Raw genomic sequence first — 20,878 nt, forward strand, 5'->3', positions numbered from 1 at the left:
TGGATGTCTTGTTATTTTTCCTTAATGTTTAATCATAAAATAAATTAAATCTGTTTTTTTTTTTGTATTGCCTTTGTGAGTTTGTGAATTATGGTTCAATTATATGAGCTCACTTGTTGCATGTGTATTTTGCACTGCTTAAAGTTGCTGCTTAAACTAAAATGTTTATTTATTTTTTTAAGTGCGTAGACATACAAATTAAACACAACACAAAATAATAATAATACAATACGAAATTACTGAGGGAGGGGTTGTATAAAACCATTAGTCTGCTGCAGATAATACAAATTAACTTAGTTGCAAGAAAAAAAAAATCACGTTTCCAAACTAAATCAAACCGGATAAATGCAACCATTTCAAATATTTTTGTTTACTACCGAATCCCTGGCAGATTCCGTTTATTTGAAACTGGCCACAGTTGCGTTGACTTGACCAAGATCATCTCGTCATTTCCTCGTTGTAGCGCTCGTCCTGCGGAAGTGTTTGAAAGTGCCATTGCGCGAGACGAGCGCGAGCTCCACGCTGCACGAGCTGATCAATAGGCCTCCGCACGCGGCATGTGTAAGTGAACACGCTCGTGTCTGATGTTTATAGTGTCTATGTACTGTAACGTGTATGGAATTTAACACAATAATAGTTGGTAACGTGGATTAGGTCGAGTATGCTCGCTAGATCGTGTACTAAAGATATTCACATATCATGTGTATAATACTAAATAACTGGGCTTAGATAGCCTTTACCTGTTGCTTTATTGTTTGAGGTTTCGCGTGATGTTTTGTTTTTGTATTGGTAGTCTTATAAGGGGTTTTCTATCGCGTATTAATGTGGGTCGTGCCTGGGGTTTTTGAGCTACTCTTGCATAGGGTGAAAGAAAGACAAGGCCTCGGTATGCAGGGACGACCATGTGCATTTCCTGATTCTTCACGCTCTTTTCTTCAAAATGTCTTAAGTCAGATGTTTGTTAACAATTTTAGCCAGATATTTTTTGCAGTTTGAGGATTATTTTATATACTACATGCATTTAAATTTTAGTTTTCTATTATAAACTACACGCATAGATGGTTCTGAGATCATAAAAAAGAGAAAATATTCGTCCTAAAAATGTTTATTATACAGATTATACATGTCGAATATATTTCAACCCTTATTTTGGGCTATTCATAAAGTAGGCTAACTTGCGTTCATTTTGAAAATGTATTTCAAAATAAAAGCCAGGGTTGTGTTTAATGGCATATATACCTATATATTAAACACAAAGAAGTGAATGTGGACTGAAAAACAAAAATACTTTTCATTGAGATGTAATCAAATCACACCTGTTTGTTGTATTACATTGGAAACTATTGTTTTGTACAGTATTTGTTTAATATAGTTGTGTATGTGATTTGTGAGCTTTCATCGCTTATTAACTTGCAACATTTTAATTTCTTGCCGTTTAATTTTTTGGTTTGAAACACTTGGAGGATGTGTAAAAGCCCTTTAGCTTTAATCATGCATATAATATCATATATACCATTGTATTTTTACCTATGTCTTCCCCTGTCCTCAACAACATTATACTTAATGCGCTGGTAGTAGTTGTGGATAAATTGCTCTACAGAAGTTTGCTAACCACAAAAAAGTTGTTTTGGTGTTGCAATCGTTTCACAGGAGGAAGTTTTTTGTGAAGACATGAAGGATATATAATTGTCTTTGGTGGTTTGTGTGCAGGATGGAGTGGCAGCCGGATGAACAAGGCCTCCAGCAGGTCCTGCAGCTCCTGAGAGACTCTCAATCCCCAAACACAGCCACACAGAGAGCTGTGCAGCAGGTATCCTCAACACAACTCTCTGTTTGCTGCCATTCACAGAACTCAAGGAATCCTTGATATATTGGTGGTGGTGGTGACCATACTGATACTAAGAATTTGTAGTATTTATTAAAGTGCCTCTATTATGCTGTTTGGAAGGTCTCCTACAATGCGTTCAAGTTACTTGCAGCATCACCTCTTTTTTTTTTTTTCACAATATCTGAAATAGTTCAACAAAGGATTCAGTCTCTCTATACTTGATTATAACAAACTTGAAACCATTTGTATGTTTTGTTCCTTCAAATTTCAATAATTATAAACTTGTCTAATCTATTAAATGTAGTAATTGATTTTGGATTAGATAAACAACTTATTTGTGTCATTGATAATTTTTTAAAAAATAATTTACAATAATACAGTCCTATAAAATGTATTTTGTATATAAATACAATAATAATGTATTATGCATATGTTTTTATAATGTTTTTATTCCAAGTGCTGCACAACAGAGATTTACTAAATTAAAACATGGACAAAAAATTAAACTCCTTTAGTAATATTGAAATGTTATTTTGGGAAGTACATTCTATTAAACAATAGTAATATAGTTCTGTCAATATTTCTTCAAGTTAAACCAAACTTTTATATTGATGGCTTGTAGTGAAGACCTTTGAGTTTTTCTCAAATAAAATGCTTTTTCTGTATTCCTGAATTTGAAACTTTGCAGACCTTGCACATTCACAAAACGCTATATTATACACTACATGACAGGTGATATCCGAAAAAGCATATTAGGGGCATTTTAAATACATAAATGACAGAAATATTAGTATGAACATATTGATATCATTATGTAACGTTGCACCCTTATTTATTCATTTGTGAACTTGGTTTACCCGATTTCAAAAGCACTAAACCGTTAATCCTTTTTTAAATGTGCAATAATGTTTGGATACCTGATTTAAAATTGGCCAAAAATAATGTCAACTATCGGCTGTGGGTCTTTTATTTCAGTACAGGGAAGTTAAATAGAAAAATGTTGTTACAATAAGGTTCCATTTGTTATCATTAGTTAGTTAACATGTTAAATTACAATGAAACTACTTCTAAAATCATGTTTTAATGTAATGGTATTATTAAAATCATAAGTTATATCTGTTAATTTTTAGGGGACCTGAACTGACAATGAACAGTTGTATTTTATTACCTTATGTTAGCAAAGATTAATAAATACTCTAACAAATGTATTGCTCATTGTTAATCCATGTTAGTCGATGCGTTAACTAATGGGACCTTACTACTAAGTGTTAAATATATTGTCCTAATATAGATTAAATATATTTCATCTGTTTTTCTAAAATAGTGTCAATGTGCTTGTTGAACTGCAGCTATTATTACAGCAACTCTAATATTCTTAAACATTTCTCAGAAACTAGAGCAGCTGAATCAGTTTCCTGATTTCAACAACTATCTGATCTTCGTCCTGACGAGGCTGAAAACTGAAGGTTGGTGTCTGAGTTCATTTTTGTGTAAAGCTCACCTTATTGCATGTTCTCATATTACTTTTGTGTGTTGTACCATAGGGTTTCAGACAGTCTTTATATTGCAACTATTACTATAAATGTCTGTTTCCTTCCTTCACACTCCACAGATGAGCCCACTCGATCCCTCAGTGGTCTGATACTGAAGAACAACGTGAAGGTTCACTATCAGAACTTCCCTCCTGGAGTCGCACACTTCATCAAGCAGGAATGTTTAAACAACATCGGGGACCCTTCCCCTCTCATCCGCGCCACTATCGGTGAGTCTCTCCTCGCGCTCTAGAGTAAGTCAAGCATCTACATGAACTCAAATGTTATTGACTGGAAATTGCACTTTATTTAAAAAAAACATCAAATAATGTTATAAAACATTAGAAATTGAAGATTTCACTAATTAGTACTTTTTTTTTTTGTACATTTATCGGTTAACAACATGAAAATAATTACTGGTATCAGACAGAATTGAATTATTTGCGCACCCCTACAGATAGCAGTTATCATGTTCTGTTGTTAGTATGCTCTTAGTATCAAGAAAATGTGACGATTCTTGTTCTTCCTGTCTTCAGGTATACTAATTACAACGATTGCCACCAAAGGGGAGTTGCAGACATGGCCGGAGTTGCTGCCCCAGCTGTGCAACATGCTGAACTCGGAGGACTACAACATCTGTGAGGTATGTGCCTTGCCTCTGCGCTCTTCATGGCCGCCTTAAAGGGATAGTTCACCCAAAAATAACAATTCTGTCATTTACACACCCTTATGTCGTTCCAAACCTGTACGGTTCCTCTTCGGCACTCAAAAGAAGATATTTTAATGATATCTTAGAGGTTTCTGTTCGTCCGTTGAAAGAATATTCACCCCCAACTCTGAAGCTTCATAAAGAGATTGTAAAAGATATCTGTTGAGACATGATCACTTTATATACTGAACAGATTTTCTGTAGGCTTTTATTCACATATAATTATTGATTCGCGAATGTACATGGTGTGTTCAGATTTGGTAAATGGAAGCTCAGGCATGTTAGCTGGAGAACCAGTTAGGTTTATTCTCGCGTCACGCCATTACGTTTTGTTTACGCCTCTAGCAAGTACGGTTGAGCTTCCGCTTGCCATATTTGAGTGCTCTGTGTATGTTTACTGATCATTGTTTAAATGACTTTACTGAAGACAAAGTTCTCCACACTTCCATGGGCTGTAGAAAATGAGTATGAGCATCCCGCCTCAAACTAACTCATGCAGAAACGCTAATACTATCTGGCCTGGTTGCACAGACAGGGCTTAGATTAAGCCAGGATTAGGCCTTCGTTCAATTAGGGCATTTAATTCGCTTTTAGAAAAAAAAACATTACTGGTGTGCATCAGTTGCTTTCAGTCAAACAATATGCATTTGAACTGGATTAGCTTAAGCCTTGTCTGTGAAACCAATGGATAATCAGTTGATGTCATTTCTACAGGTTCTGAAAAGTTCTCTTAAATTTCATTAAATAACATTCTCATTTGTGTTTAAAACATGAACGAACACATCTTATGTTTTTTGGAACGATATGAGAGTGAGTAACTGATGACATAATTTTCATTTTTGGGTCAACTATCCCTTTAACCTAAACCTGTCTTTGCCATCTCGCTCGCTTTTCCTCTTCTATTTTGTCTTACACATTTTATTTAAATGTGTTTGGAAATGATGCATGTAAAGTGGTTGTGATGCTTCCTGTATCACATCCATAAATGTTCCCCACAGGTGTGAGTTGTATCTGAGTTTGTTCTCATTCACACACACAGGGCTCGTTTGGAGCTCTACAGAAGATCTGCGAGGACTCGTCTGAGCTCCTGGACAGTGACGCTCTGAACCGACCCCTCAACATCATGATTCCCAAGTTCTTGCAGTTCTTCAAACACTGCAGCCCCAAGATCAGGTCAGTCAAGGGAAGGATGGGGTCACTTTTCATGTCCCATATTCTGTTCTTGAATAAAACTTTGGCGTATTTCTGGGAAATCTAATGGTCATTCATGTGGTTTTGCAGATCTCATGCTATTGCATGTGTGAATCAGTTTATCATCGGAAGAGCGCAAGCCCTGATGGACAACATTGACACCTTTATTGAGGTGAGCATGCTGGATTTAATAATCATTTGATTAACATTACACCCTATTTGGACAGTAATTATTTCTGATAGTTATATACTAGAGCCCGAAAGATTTATCGGTCTGCCGATATTATCAGCTGATATGGGCCGGTCGCAGATATAATCTGTGATGTGGTCTACACTGAATGCGCGAGCAACAAATCTCCGAAAGTAAACTGATGCCTCGTTCGTAACGTCCAGGGTAAGCGTCTGTTGTGATGTGAGCAACAACGGTCTGGTGTAGACAGTGTTATAAGTTTATATAGTATTATTAAGACTTATTCTGCCTATAACGCTACTTTACCACATCAAGCAATATTCCGATAATTTATATAATTATGACACTTTATATAGGGCCATTTTGCATAAAGAGTAGTTTCATGTTTATTATATTTTGCTGACTACTTATTTAAAATAGAATAAAAGTACTGTGGCCTACATATGTTATTAAACTTGTTTTCATTATGGTAATATTACTTAGTAAAAAAGATTTGAGTTCCTCCTCCACTGGTAGTGACTAGAGGAATTAACAACAACAACAACAACAAGTTTATTTATATAGCACAATTCACTCCATCAAAGTACTTCAATGTGCTTTACAGAAAGTAAAAACATCATGAAAAAATACCAGATACAAAACATGCACAAAAAAGATAATAAAAATGTAATAAAAAATAAATAGACAAATTTAAAACTACACAGTATAGCTAATTTTAAGATCTCAGTCATAAGCTTGTGAGAACAGAAAAGTTTTCAACTTAGATTTAAAAATCAAATTTAGACTTAAAAATTAAGACTAACAATAGAAGAAAACAAGGTTTTGCCAGTGACACTTTATGTTTATTGTTATTTATATAATGTGACTTACTAAAAAGACAGTCATTAGTGAAGATTATGCAACAGTTTGGGTTGGATGATCGGAGCCTATAACCGACGTCGTTTTACCATGTCGGTTATTTCGGGTTTTTTTTTTTTTTTAGGCAAGGCAAGTTTATTTATATAGCACATTTCATACACAATGGAAATTCAAAGTGCTTTACATAAAAGAAAATTGAAACAATATAAATAAGAACAGTTAAGAGTAAAAATAAAATAAACCTATTCATATTTTTTAAACCTAATAATATTTCCGCCCACTGTGCGTTAATGTACTTTCCCCTTTTATATTAACACATTTTCAACACAAATTAACACAAATGTATCGTTTGGACACATTTTGGCTTCAGTAAAGACGACACCAAACAAACTCAAGTCAAATGGAAACACTGCAGAAGCACACTGTGATGATGAAGGCCAGTGTGCCACGTTTAATTCACATGTATACCTTTAAAAGGCTTTTTGAAGTTGGGAAGTAAAGTTCTGCCCACAACTAGGACCTGTAAATGTCAAAATGACCCTCTTCTCCCCATGTGAAACAATTAACGCCTGAATACGGTCTACTGTAATCGCTGTTTTAATCTGTTTCCTCCTCGGCTGTTACTCCAGAGTCTGTTTGCGCTGGCCGCAGACGAGGACTCGGAGGTGCGGAAGAACGTGTGCAGGGCTCTGGTCATGCTGCTGGAGGTGCGAGTTGACCGACTCATCCCTCACATGCGCAGCATCGTTGAGGTAAGAAGAACGAGAGGACCCTGAAGTGGTGTACATGTTGACATGGTGTACTGAGATGCTGATGATGTTGACTGTTCCTGCAGTACATGCTGCAGCGCACACAGGACCCGGATGAGAACGTGTCTCTGGAGGCCTGTGAGTTCTGGCTTACGCTGGCTGAGCAGCCCATCTGTAAGGATGCCCTCTCTGGACACCTTGCACAGTAAGTGAAGAGAGTCATTCAGTAAGTGCATTTGCTTCAGATGTCAACCGCAAAACGTGACGAGGAAACAATCAGTTTTATGCTTTTTGTGAGCCCCCGTTTGAACGTGTGTCCATCAAGAAAGGTGCTTATTGCAACCAGTTGGTATGGTTAGCACATCTACCAGCAGGGCCGAACTGGATCATAACCTTGACCATTTGATTCCAAGTCCAAATGATGCTTGGTCAACATAAAACTTAGCCAGGCGTTAGCAGCCAGTTTAACTTGTGTAGTGCGACTTATTTCCAGGTGTCACAGGGGGGAAAAAAAAATTTATTTAAAAATAAAATGCAGTGATAACTCTTATTTAAAAAAAAACAAAATGGCTTGCAATTATATATATATATATATATATATATATATATATTATTTTATTGGACTTTATTATATGGTATTTCTTAACATTAATAATATTTTAAAAACGTTTAGACATTTAAAATAACTGCATCATACAGTATAACAGAATCTGAACAAGTTGGAACTGTATATATTTTGTTCTATTGTTTGTTTTTAATAATTTATTATTATTTGAGGTATTTAAAATAGCTTTGATCAACTGGTATTTTTTAAATGTATTATAGAAAAATAATTTAATGAGAAAAATCCTTCTAAAAAAATTCTATTTTATGCATTTAATATAGAACAGTAGAAATGTGCTAACGGGTTTATGCGGTAGCCATTTCAATACAGGATGTAGCATTTGAACTTCCGGTCTAATACATTAGAGATTATCTCACGTTTCCTTTTGTCAGAGATGCTCTTGACCTTTTCACATCCCTCTATACCTCAAATATAATACTAATTTTGACTTCCTGTCTTTAATCTCCCCTAGACTAGTTCCTGTTCTGGTGAATGGGATGAAGTACTCTGAGATTGACATCATTTTGTTAAAGGTTAGTTACTTTGCTTCATAATCATAAGAAGTTCTCATAAGTCTGGCCTTGGGTATGATTACATCATTATTCCTGATTTTCTCCATGATTTTCAAGTATTCATACTGTCTGACCCAAGGCTTTTGACTCTGTCATTGCGGTCCAGAATTGACCGGCTGTGTTTCATCACATGGTGACTTTCTACTTCCTGTTTAGGGTGATGTGGAGGAAGACGAGGCCGTGCCGGACAACGAGCAGGACATAAAGCCTCGCTTTCACAAGTCTCGTACTGTCACCCTTCGCCATGAAGGGGATGAAGCGGAGGAAGGAGAGGACAGTGATGACGATGATGATGATGACGACGACAGTCTCTCCGACTGGAATCTACGTGAGTGTTTTAAATAAGAAACCAACCTGATGCTGGGGAAATATTGCTAATTTGAGCAAATATTATATGCTTGGTGTGTTCTGTGGAGATGATTATACTCATAAATGTCATGAATGTCTGTGATGTTTCATTACTCATACTGTCTGATCCACAAAGCTTGCAGTTAGATTGGTGATTGGAGAAATCCAAGAGGTCTAACCCTGTTGGTTTGCTCTGTAGGTAAGTGTTCGGCAGCCGCCCTTGATGTCCTGGCAAATGTGTTTCGGGATGAGTTGCTGCCCCACCTGCTCCCTGTGCTGAAGGAACTGCTGTTCCACCCGGACTGGGTCAGTAAAGAGTCTGGCATCCTGGTTCTTGGAGCCATTGCTGAAGGTAAAGTCCACCGGATGAGGACGTGTAAAATGTAACCCTCTTTCTACTAAACCTTGACTTTGTTCTGACTTGAATGATATAATACAGCTTACGAAATGCTATTTATACTGTGTACTGCACGCTATTTTTAAAAAGACTATGGAAAAAATTTTGAACAGTAATGCGAAATATAGTGAAGTCATGTGATTAGTGTAGCATATTTAATTCAAGTTGCAATTTGGTCATTTTTTTTCTATTTGTTTTGTGGCGATTTAATCTAGTCACTTTGGCAAATGTAAAAGGTAATTTGGGTTTTCATTAGGGGTGAAGTATTGTAATATTTTTTTGTACAATTTTCTCTTTTTTGAGGGGGTCTTTCATTCATATCAAATCTGTAAAAGGCTAAATGTAAAATGAACATGCACACCACTTCTGGTTAATATCCAAATTGACAATTCCACCCCTATATAAAATGCATACTAAATCTGCACTACAATATGCACTATATATATATATTTGTACAATTTTCTATATATATATATATAGACATCTGTTCAAAAGCTTGTGGTCACTGGTCATAAGAGTTTTTAAAAATGAATATTTTATTATTAATGTTTTTTAAATGTCTCTTGCTCACCAGTGTTGTTTATTTTAGCAAAATTACAGTAGAGTAAATTTTATTATATATATTTTTTTATAATTTAAAATGTAATTTATTCCAGAATTTCCTGAAAATGAATTTTCAGCATCATTACTCCAGTGTTTAGTCACATAATCCTTCAGAAATAACTCTAATATAATGATTTAAAAATATAGATTTTTTTGAGAATAGATTGTTGAAAAGAACAGCATTTTCTTTTAAATAGAAATGTTTTAATCTCTTTTTTTACATTAGAAATGTCTATTTTATTTGTCATTTTAATGTCACTTTTTATCAATTAAATGCAACCTTGCTAAAGTATTAATTTCTTTCAAAAGATATATTTCTGACCTCAAACTTTTGAACTGTAGTGTATGCTCTGCAAAAGTGGAATGACTTCTCTTCTGACCCTGTTCTCTCTCTCGTCCCCAGGCTGTATGCAGGATATGGTGCTGTACCTTCCGGAGTTAATTCCTCACCTGATCCAGTGTCTCTGTGATAAGAAAGCTCTGGTCCGCTCCATCGCCTGCTGGACTCTGAGTCGCTATGCACACTGGGTGGTCAGCCAGCCACCAGACTCCTACCTCAAACCCCTGATGACCGAGCTGCTCAAACGCATCCTTGACAGCAACAAGAGGGTTCAAGAGGCCGCCTGCAGGTGTGTTTAACACGCTCTTGAAGAACATCATTACAACACCATCCAGACCAACTCCTAAATGACTATCCAGCCATGTCTGTTAAGGGTGTAACGATACACTTGTCACAATTCGCTTGACACAACTCAGTTCCTGGAAGGCCACAGCCGTAGAGAGTTTAGTTCCAACCCTGTTTCAACACACACACTTGCAGTTTTCAAATGAGCCTGAAGGACTTGATTAGCTGATCAGGTGTGTTTAATTAGGGTTGAAGCTAAACTCTGCAGTGTTGTGGCCCTCCAGGAACTGAGTTTGAAAGCCTTAAAATATCAAGATATTGTGAGATGTATAATTATTTTTATATTATTATTCCCCCATTGCATTATACATTATATTCAACATGTGTAGTAATGTCACTGAAACGCATGGTTTTATCAATGCAGGCATTAGTTGGATCTCACAGACTCGCTATTAATGCACTATTTAAAAATAAACCATATGAAACGCTTTGAATAATCATACTAAGTAAATATCTGAGTTCCACTGAGTTTTCACTGAGTTCCAGCACACACGAATCCTCTTCAGATGATCAATGCAATCAGTCGCAGTACTAATCGCAAGAAAGTGCGTCAAAATGACTCTTGCCAAACTGTAAATGGTTTGTTCATCAAAAAATGCTAATTTTGCATTTACTCATATTTTCACCTGTCACACAAGCATTTGAACATAAGTTTTGTGCTTCAATGGTTTAAAAGCACTTTTTTTTTTTTTGTGAGAGCGCTTTGGATGTGTGTGCGCAGCACAAAAAAAACAATGCACAAGAAGAATTGAAATTGTTTCATAAGTATCCTGATCCTGACCTTAAGTATTTGATTCCAGAATTGGAATCGATTTTCGATTCCTAGCCCTAGACCTGTCATTTAATGTTTTTAACTGCAAAAACTCACTCTGTTTGAATGGCCCCTAAGGTGAGTCTCTGCTTTACAATGGTATAGCTGGCTTTATCTGGTTGGCCAGTCAGCCTCCCAGCCTCAAGAGCTAGAAAGTGCCTAAAATCCTCTTAAACGAATCAAACCGCACATTTCCCCCCTGAAATATCTCTCCCAGTCACCTTTCAGTTAGGAAATGTTTGTGAAGATGTCGGCACATTGAGCTAATGCAGATCTTTTTTCTTTCCATCAGTGCATTTGCGACCCTGGAAGAGGAGGCCTGTACAGAGCTGGTTCCCTACTTGAGCTTCATTCTGGACACACTGGTGTTTGCTTTCGGCAAGTACCAGCATAAGAACTTGTTGATCCTATATGACGCCATCGGAACCCTTGCTGACTCTGTCGGACACCATCTTAACCAGCCGGTGAGATCATGTTCATTTTGAGCGTGAACGTGAACGTTTTCCCCTTTAATTAAATGTCGTTTTTGTTGTTGAGCAGGAATACATCCAAAAGCTCATGCCCCCTCTGATTCAGAAATGGAATGAGTTAAAAGATGAAGACAAAGATCTGTTCCCCTTGTTGGAGGTAAAGTTCTTCTGCCCTTTTGGATTGTGTGATATTCATTCTTCAAAGACAGAAATGTCTTAATGTGTCCCTTTTTCCTTGTAGTGTCTGTCTTCAGTGGCCACAGCACTGCAGAGTGGTTTCCTGCCTTACTGTGAACCAGTTTACCAGCGCTGTGTCACCCTGGTCCAGAAGAACCTCGCTCAAGCCATGGTCAGTCGACATGCACGCTTGTTTGAGAATGAACACCATAGCATGTTGTCTTTAGTTTATTACCTACATCTGTTTGTCCTGTTCTTGTTGTAGATGTATAACCAGCAACCTGACCAGTACGAGTCACCTGATAAAGACTTCATGATCGTGGCTCTCGATCTGCTCAGCGGTCTGGCCGAGGGACTCGGGGCTCATGTGGAACAGCTGGTCACCCGCAGCAACATCATGACCCTGCTCTTCCAGTGCATGCAGGTACGGTTAAATCAGTTGGGATGAGCCAACTCAAATCGGTTTAGTAGTCTGGTTTAGTTTATACTATTGTATTGGAACCTAAATTATAGGGGTGCACGATTCAGAAAATGTCACGATTCGATACCGATTTTATTTATTTATTTATTTTTGTCTCGAGATTCGATTCAAATCAATTTTCGATTCAAAAACGATTCTCGATTCAAAAAACGATTCGCAGGTCTATATAAATGTAGTTTACTTTTTCCTATGTGATTGATTGCAGTAGACATAATTTAAAAGAAAAGTTTGATATTACTTTATATGTCTTCATACAAAAATAAAAACTTTTGCAACTAAAAAGTGCGAAGCGTTGGCCAGCTTTTAAATACATTTAATTCAAGTTTAAAATAAAACTTAAATAAAAAGCTTTTACATTTAGCTTTAAAGTGCTGTAGTCAGATCAAACAAACAATTATGCTAAATGTGGTTTAAGGAGTAGGCCTACTTCAGCTACCAGGTTGACTGTTGAAATGTGAACTCGACTGGGCACATTGCACTTCTTAAAAATATATACTAATTTCATAGAACCCTTGCGAAAATATTTAAATAGATTTAAAAAAAGCCACCGCTACTGGTAACATCTATGGTTAGATTGATTTGTTTAGATCCAGTGAAGTCGTTCATAGGCGCGTAATTTGCGGGTATCTCCAGTTAACTAGCAGAGCATTCATTTAGGTCGCTATTAAATAAGAGACCTGTTGTTTTTGAAATCAAGCTGAGTGCTCGTGTCCGCTGCGATCAGTGTCATGGATACAGTGTTCTCTGTGGCTCGCGCAGTCTTCTCTCGGACGCGCGCTTCAATCTATCGCCGTTGTGGAGACACGGTGAAATCACAAAATAAAATGCACACAAACGTGATGAACATATTCGGTTTTGATGAGAGAGAGAAAAAACTATACGAGTGCGGTTTAGAACCAGTAACCTCTGACACGCTTGACAAAAGATCTATAGAACTCAAACATAAGATCTGCGGATCGATGCATTTATTTACGGGTTGAGCAGAGTGGCTGCACAGTTTGACCAGCGGGCGGCAAGAACTTGCAATAACTATTTATCAGACCGGCCCTCGCAGCCTCGAAACCATAGAATCACTACCAGACCACCGGTAAAAGTCCCAACTCACCCAATTGCCACTCCGCCCCTGCACGCCATTAACAAATATAGCCTGAATCGATTTTTGGAATTCTATGAATCGATTCTGAATCGGTAAAGATTGAATCACGATTCAAATGTGAATCGATTTTTTTTTTTTTTTTTTTTTTTTTTTTTTTGCACACCTCTACTAAATTATACATTTAATAAATTTGTATTCCTTCAGTACAAAGGCAGCGCTCTAGTAAAATGATATATGTATCTGTGTGTATGTATGTATCTTAATACTATTAATATTAAAGGGTTAGTTCACCCAAAAATGAAAATTCTGTCAGTATTTACTCACCCTCATGTTGTTCCAACCCCGTAAGACCTTCTTTCATCTTCGGAAAACGAATTAAGATATTTAAGATATTAAAATCGCTCCTGCATACAGTCCATAGGCTTCTTGAGGGACTGGCTCTTGCCGTCCCCGAAAAGTCATAAAAGACATCGTTAAAATAGTCCAAGTGACTACAGGGGCTCAATCTTAAGTTTATCAAACGACGAGAACACTTTTGTGCGCAAAAAAACAACAAAAATAACGACTTTATTTCAACTATTCGTTTATTTCTCCCTCTGCGCGAGTCAGCTAACTAGTTTAATAGCGTAAGCTTCTGTTATTGTACGTCACACGCATCACACACACATGACCAGCGTCGACCAATAGTGAGCCTACGTGTGACGTAGCTCTACGCAATCACACTACGTTAACGGACTATAGGCTTATGGAGAAGGAAGTGAATAGTTGAAATAAAGTCGTTATTTTTGTTGTTTTTTTGCGCACAAAAGTGTTCTCGTCGTTTGATAAACTTAAGATTGAGCCCCTGTAGTCACTTGGACTATTTTAACGATGTCTTCAATTACTTTTCGAGGACAGCAAGAGCCAGTCCCTCAAGAAGCCTATGGACTGTATGCAGGAGCGATTTTAATATCCTAAATATCTTAATTTGTGTTCCGAAGATGAACGAAGGTCTTACGGGGTTGGAACAACATGAGGGTGAGTAAATACTGACAGAATTTTCATTTTTGGGTGAACTAACCCTTTAATAAAAGAAATGCTAACTGTGTTCTGATTGCTTAAATGGTTTATTTGTCATATAAATAAAGGACACCATGCCCGAAGTGCGACAGAGTTCGTTCGCTCTCCTAGGAGACTTGACGAAGGCGTGTTTCCTTCACGTGAAGCCGTGCGTCGGTGAGTTGTGTTCTTTGACATACTGAGTTAAGCCTGACAATTGGAGAGCCGGTTTCTCATGCTAGCTGTTGCTTGTGTGTGTGTGTTGTGCTGGTCAGTTTGTCATTGTTGTCCGTTTACCCTCTCCAGCTGAGTTCATGCCTGTCCTGGGTGTCAATCTCAACCCTGAGTTCATATCTGTGTGCAACAATGCCACGTGGGCCATCGGAGAGATTGCTATTCAGATGGGTGAGTGTTTAGGCGCACACAACTCCCACCCATATACAAAATATATATAATATGTAATGCATTGTGATTCTGCAAATCAGATGTCTGTCCTGTGTTTTGGGCAGTCATACAAAGTTGTGTTTTTTTAGATAGTATTGCTCACTCACTGTCGGTACTGTGCGGATTTGTTTGCTTATTTATTTATTTGCTTTAGGGGGAAATGCTTTTGAAATGGGTCTGTTACTCTCCAGATTGTGACTCTCCATCTAGCAGTTAATTAAGCAATGAATACATCTGTCAGATTTTTTTTTTTTTAAGCAATGGGCCACATTTATGGAGTCCGCTTTTATCAATCTTGCATTTCATTTGTCTGTTGTTTTTCCAGGTACGGAGATGCAGCCTTTTGTGGCCTTGGTTCTCAATAACCTTGTGGAGATCATCAACCGACCTAATACACCCAAAACTCTACTGGAGAACACAGGTGATTAGATCCAGCATGAACATATCATACAATCACTGCAATAAAATCAGCACTGAATATGATGAACTCCAAAACAGACATTCGAATCCTGAATCAGCTGTAGACACTGTTATTCTGATTTGTGTGGCTTTGACTGGTGCTAATTTTTAGCTTGAAACTTTGAGACGCGCTCACGTCCCTTTTTTGTGCCTTTGAAACAGCCATTACGATTGGTCGACTGGGATACGTGTGTCCACAGGAAGTTGCCCCCATGTTGGCACAGTTCATTCGGCCCTGGTAAGATGTTGAGTGCATCTTATGTGTGAAGTAGTTCTGTTTTCATGCGTCTTAAACCATTGAGTCTAACGAACCTCTCCATTAACATCCTTTTTTTTATTACATAGGTGCACGTCACTTAGAAACATTCGGGACAATGAAGAGAAAGACTCGGCCTTCAGAGGCATTTGCGTAATGATTGGGGTAAATCCGGGAGGGGCCGTACAGGTGAGATGGAAACCAAATCCATTGTCCAAATGGAGATGATTGAATTTATAATTTAATAAAACGTACTTGCTGTGTGGCAATATCTGAAATAAATGAATTACTTCAATAGATCATAAATAACCCCAAAACCTTGATTATTTCTGAAGCAATATTACATAACCCATTAAATATTGCTGTAGTAATATATGTAACCCCGGATCACAAAACCAGTCACAAGCAGCATGAGTATATTTATGGGTCAAAATTATTGATTTTTCTTTTATCTCAAAAATTATCAGGATGTTTAGTAAAGATTTTGTACTTTTCCTACCGTAAATATAGAAAACATTTGTTTTTGTGAGTGAATGCAGCACAATCGTGAACGTAAGTGGACAACTTTAATGGCGATTTTTCTCAATATTTTATTTATTTTTTGCACCCTCAGATTTCATACTTTTAAACAGTTGTATCTTGACCAAATATTGCCTTATTCTAACAAACCATACATCAATGGAAAGCTTATTCACCATTCAGATGTATAAATCTCAATTTCAAAAAAATTGACCCATGTGCTTGGTGTTGTGGTCCAGGGTCACATATGTTAATCAATGTAACATGTTTTAATCAAAAATGTTTTTTCGACAGAACATTGAGTAATCATATTTTAGAGTGAAACAAAATTTGATATGTACAAGTTTAGCTTTCATAAAGTTTTTTGTTGCTCTGACACAGGACTTCATCTTTTTCTGTGATGCTGTGGCCTCCTGGGTAACTCCAAAAGACGATTTGAGGGACATGTTCTACAAGGTACGAATGGGCTTCTTCAGAAACTATAAACTTTGATTTGAGGGGTTTACAGTCGGCCAAGACCGAAGCACTATGTTTCAACTAGGGCTGGGTATTGAGACAAATTTCACAATTCGATTCGATTTCAATTCACAAGCTTGCAGTTCGATTCGATTACGATTCGATTCAATATGGCATGGCATTTTTTCTCAAGGGAATCAAATCTCTTAACTAATGCTGTAAACTATGGGAGTCTAGTTGTAGCCTATTAGGCTTCATTAGCCTAATATGAAGGTAATAATGAATGAATCACTTAAATTACACTTTTATTTATTTTTATAATAAGAAGATTATATGAAATATAAACATTTAAATGGTGGCTGTCATAAAAAACTTGCCAGATTTATTCAAATATGAAGGTAATAATGAATGAATCACTTAATACACTTTTATTCATTTTTATAATAAGAAGATTATATGAAATATAAACATTTAAATGGTGGCTATATATTTAGCAAAATGCTCCTCTCTGTAGTTATTTTTTCCTAGCTGACTAACGAGTTGATGTGGGTTTTCTGAGGTAAATATGACGATACATTGATTACAAGCTGTTTAACTGACGTCTTTCCACGGTTGAAACGCTGATTGAGCGAATCAATGTGACATGATACGAATTTCGATAAGTTGTACTCTATCTTTAACACACTTTCAGATGCTCATTCATGTTTATTTCGCGCTGTAACTGGTATTATTAACACGGAAGAGAGATCAGCGCTGCTGCTTCTCATCAGCTGCGCCAGAGCGATCTCACGCCACAGCGCCAAAACTCTATTTATGTTTTTGAATTTCTAAAGAAAATGGACGTAATTTGAAAATTGTGACTTTGCTTCATATCAATAGTAACAAAGGACAAAGATTATTGCGATATTTTTTTTTTGATGCGCGCAGCCGCGATACAATATCCCATTCATTCAAATGAAACAGGATGAATAATCGATTCTTGAGACTTAAGAATCGATATCGGTTCGTAAAAATGAGACTCGATTAATATCGAGAAATCGATATTTATTACCCAGCCCTAGTTTCAACAGCATTTGTCCATATCCTCTAGATTTTGCACGGCTTCAAGGATCAGGTTGGCGAGGATAACTGGCAGCAGTTCTCAGAACAGTTTCCACCACAGCTGAAGGAGAGACTTTCAGCCTGTTATGGTGTGTAGATGCCGCCCCTGCTGACACGAGATTCTACTATTAGGTGAGAATAACCTCAGTGATGAAGTAAAAGCGCATCGAATCGAGCTGGAGAAACATCGAGCCGCCTTTTTCTTTACTTGCAGGTCAAATCTGCGGGAGGGTTACTGTCTGTTTGTGGGAACTACCTGCTGTTGGAGCCAAAGACGTGTGACGGTTTGCGATCTGTTGCGATCCTACTTCCTGTAGTGAAAGAAGATTTGAGAGTTAATGTGAAATCAACCATTTTATTGTCACACTTTGGCTTCTTACTCGCTCATAACGGGAATGAAACCTGAAGCTCAGGGATCTTGATCGGGAGGGAGGGATCGTTCAGGCAAGATTCACCAGCTGCTTATTGGACAAAACGACGCCATTCAGTAGTCCAGCCTTAGCAAAGCATGGCTTCTCAGCTAGATGCCAAAAGCACACACACACACACGGGAAATGCAACGAGCGGCATACATGCTTAAGGCAAGCTGCCTGATCAAAATGAGTTTTTCTTAGAGATAGATCACCCAAAAATGAAAAGTTTTCATCCTTTTGTCACTCAAAATTACGTTTAACTCATCTGCGAGATGTTCGTTAGCACAATCTTGCATAAAACAAAAAAAGTGGATTATATCTCCAAATGTTAGCATTTAAGAGTAGTTACGCAATGTTTGAGAAACAGGCTGAAATTAAGTAGTTATTCACTGAAAATGTTGCTCAATTTAACACAAGTTGTAATTAAGCCTTACTAACTTTTACTGTATATTCTTATACCTTTTGTAATGCTGTAGTCATTATCCACTTTTTTGTTTTATGCAAATTTTCATTTTTGGGTGCACTTTCACTTAAAAAGTTATTAGTTTTGCTGGTAGTCGTTGGCTAATGAAAAAAGCATGCAATCATTATGACACAAGTACATATTTCTGTATTTCCTGCCTGCTTCTTTTCTTTCCGCGGCGGCACATTACATTGAGCTAAATTTTCATTCCATGAACAAACTGCTTTTAATGCATTGATATTTCAGCTGTAGCCTGTAAGAACCATAATGGAGTTGCTGACGTTCACGTGATGTTTCATTAAGCGGATACTTGGTTTTGTTTTCCTTTTTTTGGTTCATCTAAAACGCATGGCAAGAAGGGCAATAAGGTTTCTTTACAAAGTAAGTTACGAGTAATCTTTTTCTGGTTTGATCGATGTGATCTTTTTAAGCATTATTCCTTTCGTGTCGCAAACATCACATGCAAAGAAAGCTTGCACCAAGAATTCCCTGTAGAGATTGAGTGTTTGCCTCCGCTGCTTTTAAAATAAATGATAGGGAGTTAAATAACTATAATTCTTAAGGAAGTTTAGTTACTGGCGTTATTGATAAGCACTTTCTCTAATAAGGAGTCGGACTGTCGGGTTCCCCCTCGTAAGATGGGGAACTGTTGAAGTTATGAGTAAGAATGCTTGACTTGTGTAAGGACAATCTAACATGAGTGATAAAGCGGTTTCTTTAATGAGCTTCGATTTAACACTGGGTGTACTTTTAGCAAAGAAAACCTAGCCTGTGTTATAGCATGTAACGTGGTAAGATTCTTCTACACGATATGCAATTGTTCTTTTAGACAGACTGATGAATTGTGTGAAGGTGCAGTAGAGGGTATGAGGAGTAAAAATAAACTAGAAAAATGTTATTTGATTTAAAGTATCATGTAATTGGAAGTACATTGCTCTGTTGATGGGGTTTAGGAAAGGGTTCCCAAATCTTTTTAGTTGTTTTGATCATGCTTAAGCTGTCGTCCTGGTTTTAAATGCCTGTTAAAGCAATATGCATGTTCGTCTCTACGAAAAGACAGTTGCATCTTAAGGTTTCTTCTCGCGTCATTAAACACTAGCTCTGACAATCTCATTTTTAAAATGTATACTTTTTTTTTTTTTTTTTGTAAGCTGCTCCACCCTTTAGGGTTGTTTTCTTTTTGTTTTATTTCTTTTGTAAAAGCCTTTATTCCAACATTTAGACTATTTCAAAGATTTGGTAAAAAGAAAACTATTTGAAATGGGATGTGCCCTACTTTAACATTTAAAGCAAACAGAAGCTTAACCTTAAATAATAAAAAGTGTAAATGCAAAGTGGATATTATTGGAAATGGTGTGGTCCTATTTTACCATCATGCTGTTAAGTATTTAGAATTGGGGAAAAAAAGCCTAAATGATTTTGTAAATGATTAGTGCACAGATGCATTTTGCTCTAGTTACTGTAATAACAATATGCTGCCAAGCAGACTTGTGTTCCTCCAAGACCGTGGTATCTTTTTATTATTATTTTTTTTTTATTATTATTATTTTTTTTTTTACTTTTTCGTTTAACATTGATTTAAGTTTGTGTTAATATAGTTTTGTTTAATATATTTTATTTTGTGCATGTGCACAAAGATTTTTTTAGACTTTAAAAGTTTTTTTTTACTTTTGATTTCTTTTTGTTTAAAGAATTTTTTTTTAGTCAGATTTAAAAGGACAAATGTATTTAGCTTATGATTTTCAGAAAGTCTGCTGAAGCATTGCTTTTTCTCCCACTTTCACACTCTTCTTTTTATGTTGACTTGTTTTTTAGTGATCACCTTTCTTTAAATTCTTTGAATGGGGAAATAAACATTTTATGTCCAATTAAAACAAATTGTGGTCTCTGATTTTTAACTTTAGCAGTCCAGATACTGACAAAATGACTTTTATAGTCACTGGAAGGGGTCTAGAAAAGTAGAAAAGATGGCAAAACTACATGAATATATGCATACATGCATGTAAAGTGTTTTTATTTTCTGGTTCACTTTACTGAATGCCAACACTAAAAATGGCGATCAACTTGACAATTGCTTTTTCTAATTATACATGGTTTATTTACTTCAATTGAGGAAACCAGTTGCTTTAAGTTGTCAACTGATTGTACTTTACTGCATGCCAAATAATTTCTTTTGTGTGGACAACTGAGACCACTGACCCCAACTACTATAAACTGCAAATTACCCAAATATTGGATTGTTACAAATGACTCGAGAACAGATATACATGTTTGTCTAAAACTCATCTCAGTGATCAGCATTATTATCGTGTATTGGTAACACTTTACAATAAGGTTCATTAGTTAACATTAATGTATTAACTAACATGACCTAACAATGAGCAATACATTTGTTACAGCATGTATTAAATTTCCGATGATTGACGAT

The 20,878-nt window shown here is 36.7% G+C and overlaps 1 protein-coding gene and 1 non-coding gene across 3 annotated transcripts; both read left to right on the forward strand.

Moving 5' to 3' along the window:
* Positions 1-432: 432 nt before the first annotated feature.
* tnpo2a (transportin 2a) lies at positions 433-20,328 on the forward strand. Of its 2 annotated transcripts, XM_039686828.2 has the most exons (25): positions 433-561; positions 1,711-1,810; positions 3,219-3,294; positions 3,441-3,590; positions 3,897-4,003; positions 5,109-5,242; positions 5,351-5,432; positions 6,938-7,060; positions 7,144-7,262; positions 8,134-8,194; positions 8,390-8,561; positions 8,781-8,933; positions 9,985-10,210; positions 11,370-11,541; positions 11,618-11,704; positions 11,789-11,896; positions 11,990-12,148; positions 14,429-14,516; positions 14,646-14,744; positions 15,109-15,204; positions 15,405-15,480; positions 15,588-15,687; positions 16,399-16,473; positions 17,564-17,706; positions 17,789-20,328. In XM_039686828.2, exons 2-24 carry the CDS (start codon positions 1,712-1,714, stop codon positions 17,669-17,671), a joined length of 2,670 nt encoding a protein of 889 aa, XP_039542762.1. In that variant the 5' UTR covers positions 433-561; position 1,711; the 3' UTR covers positions 17,672-17,706; positions 17,789-20,328. The 2 variants fall into 2 exon arrangements, with proteins under 2 accessions (XP_039542762.1, XP_039542763.2); XM_039686829.2 differs by lacking the exons at positions 15,109-15,204; positions 15,405-15,480; positions 15,588-15,687; ... (1 more) ...; positions 17,564-17,706; positions 17,789-20,328 and having other exon boundaries at positions 14,615-14,746.
* On the forward strand, positions 8,243-8,311 carry LOC148981988 (small nucleolar RNA SNORD41). The gene has a single exon (XR_016164056.1). It is a non-coding gene; the product is annotated as a small nucleolar RNA SNORD41 (small nucleolar RNA).
* Positions 20,329-20,878: the final 550 nt, after the last annotated feature.

This window comes from Pimephales promelas, chromosome 3, assembly GCF_988280905.1.
Source record: "Pimephales promelas chromosome 3, fPimPro1.hap1.1, whole genome shotgun sequence".
Taxonomy (NCBI): domain Eukaryota; kingdom Metazoa; phylum Chordata; class Actinopteri; order Cypriniformes; family Leuciscidae; genus Pimephales; species Pimephales promelas.

Bases quoted from the DNA above. Each gene is read 5' to 3' on its own strand.
- tnpo2a (XM_039686828.2), top strand. From the start codon at position 1,712: ATGGAGTGGCAGCCGGATGAACAAGGCCTCCAGCAGGTCCTGCAGCTC. The intron at 5,433-6,937 runs GTGAGCATGCTG...CTGTTACTCCAG, and splicing joins ACATTGACACCTTTATTGAG to AGTCTGTTTGCGCTGGCCGC. The intron at 7,061-7,143 runs GTAAGAAGAACG...CTGTTCCTGCAG, and splicing joins ACATGCGCAGCATCGTTGAG to TACATGCTGCAGCGCACACA.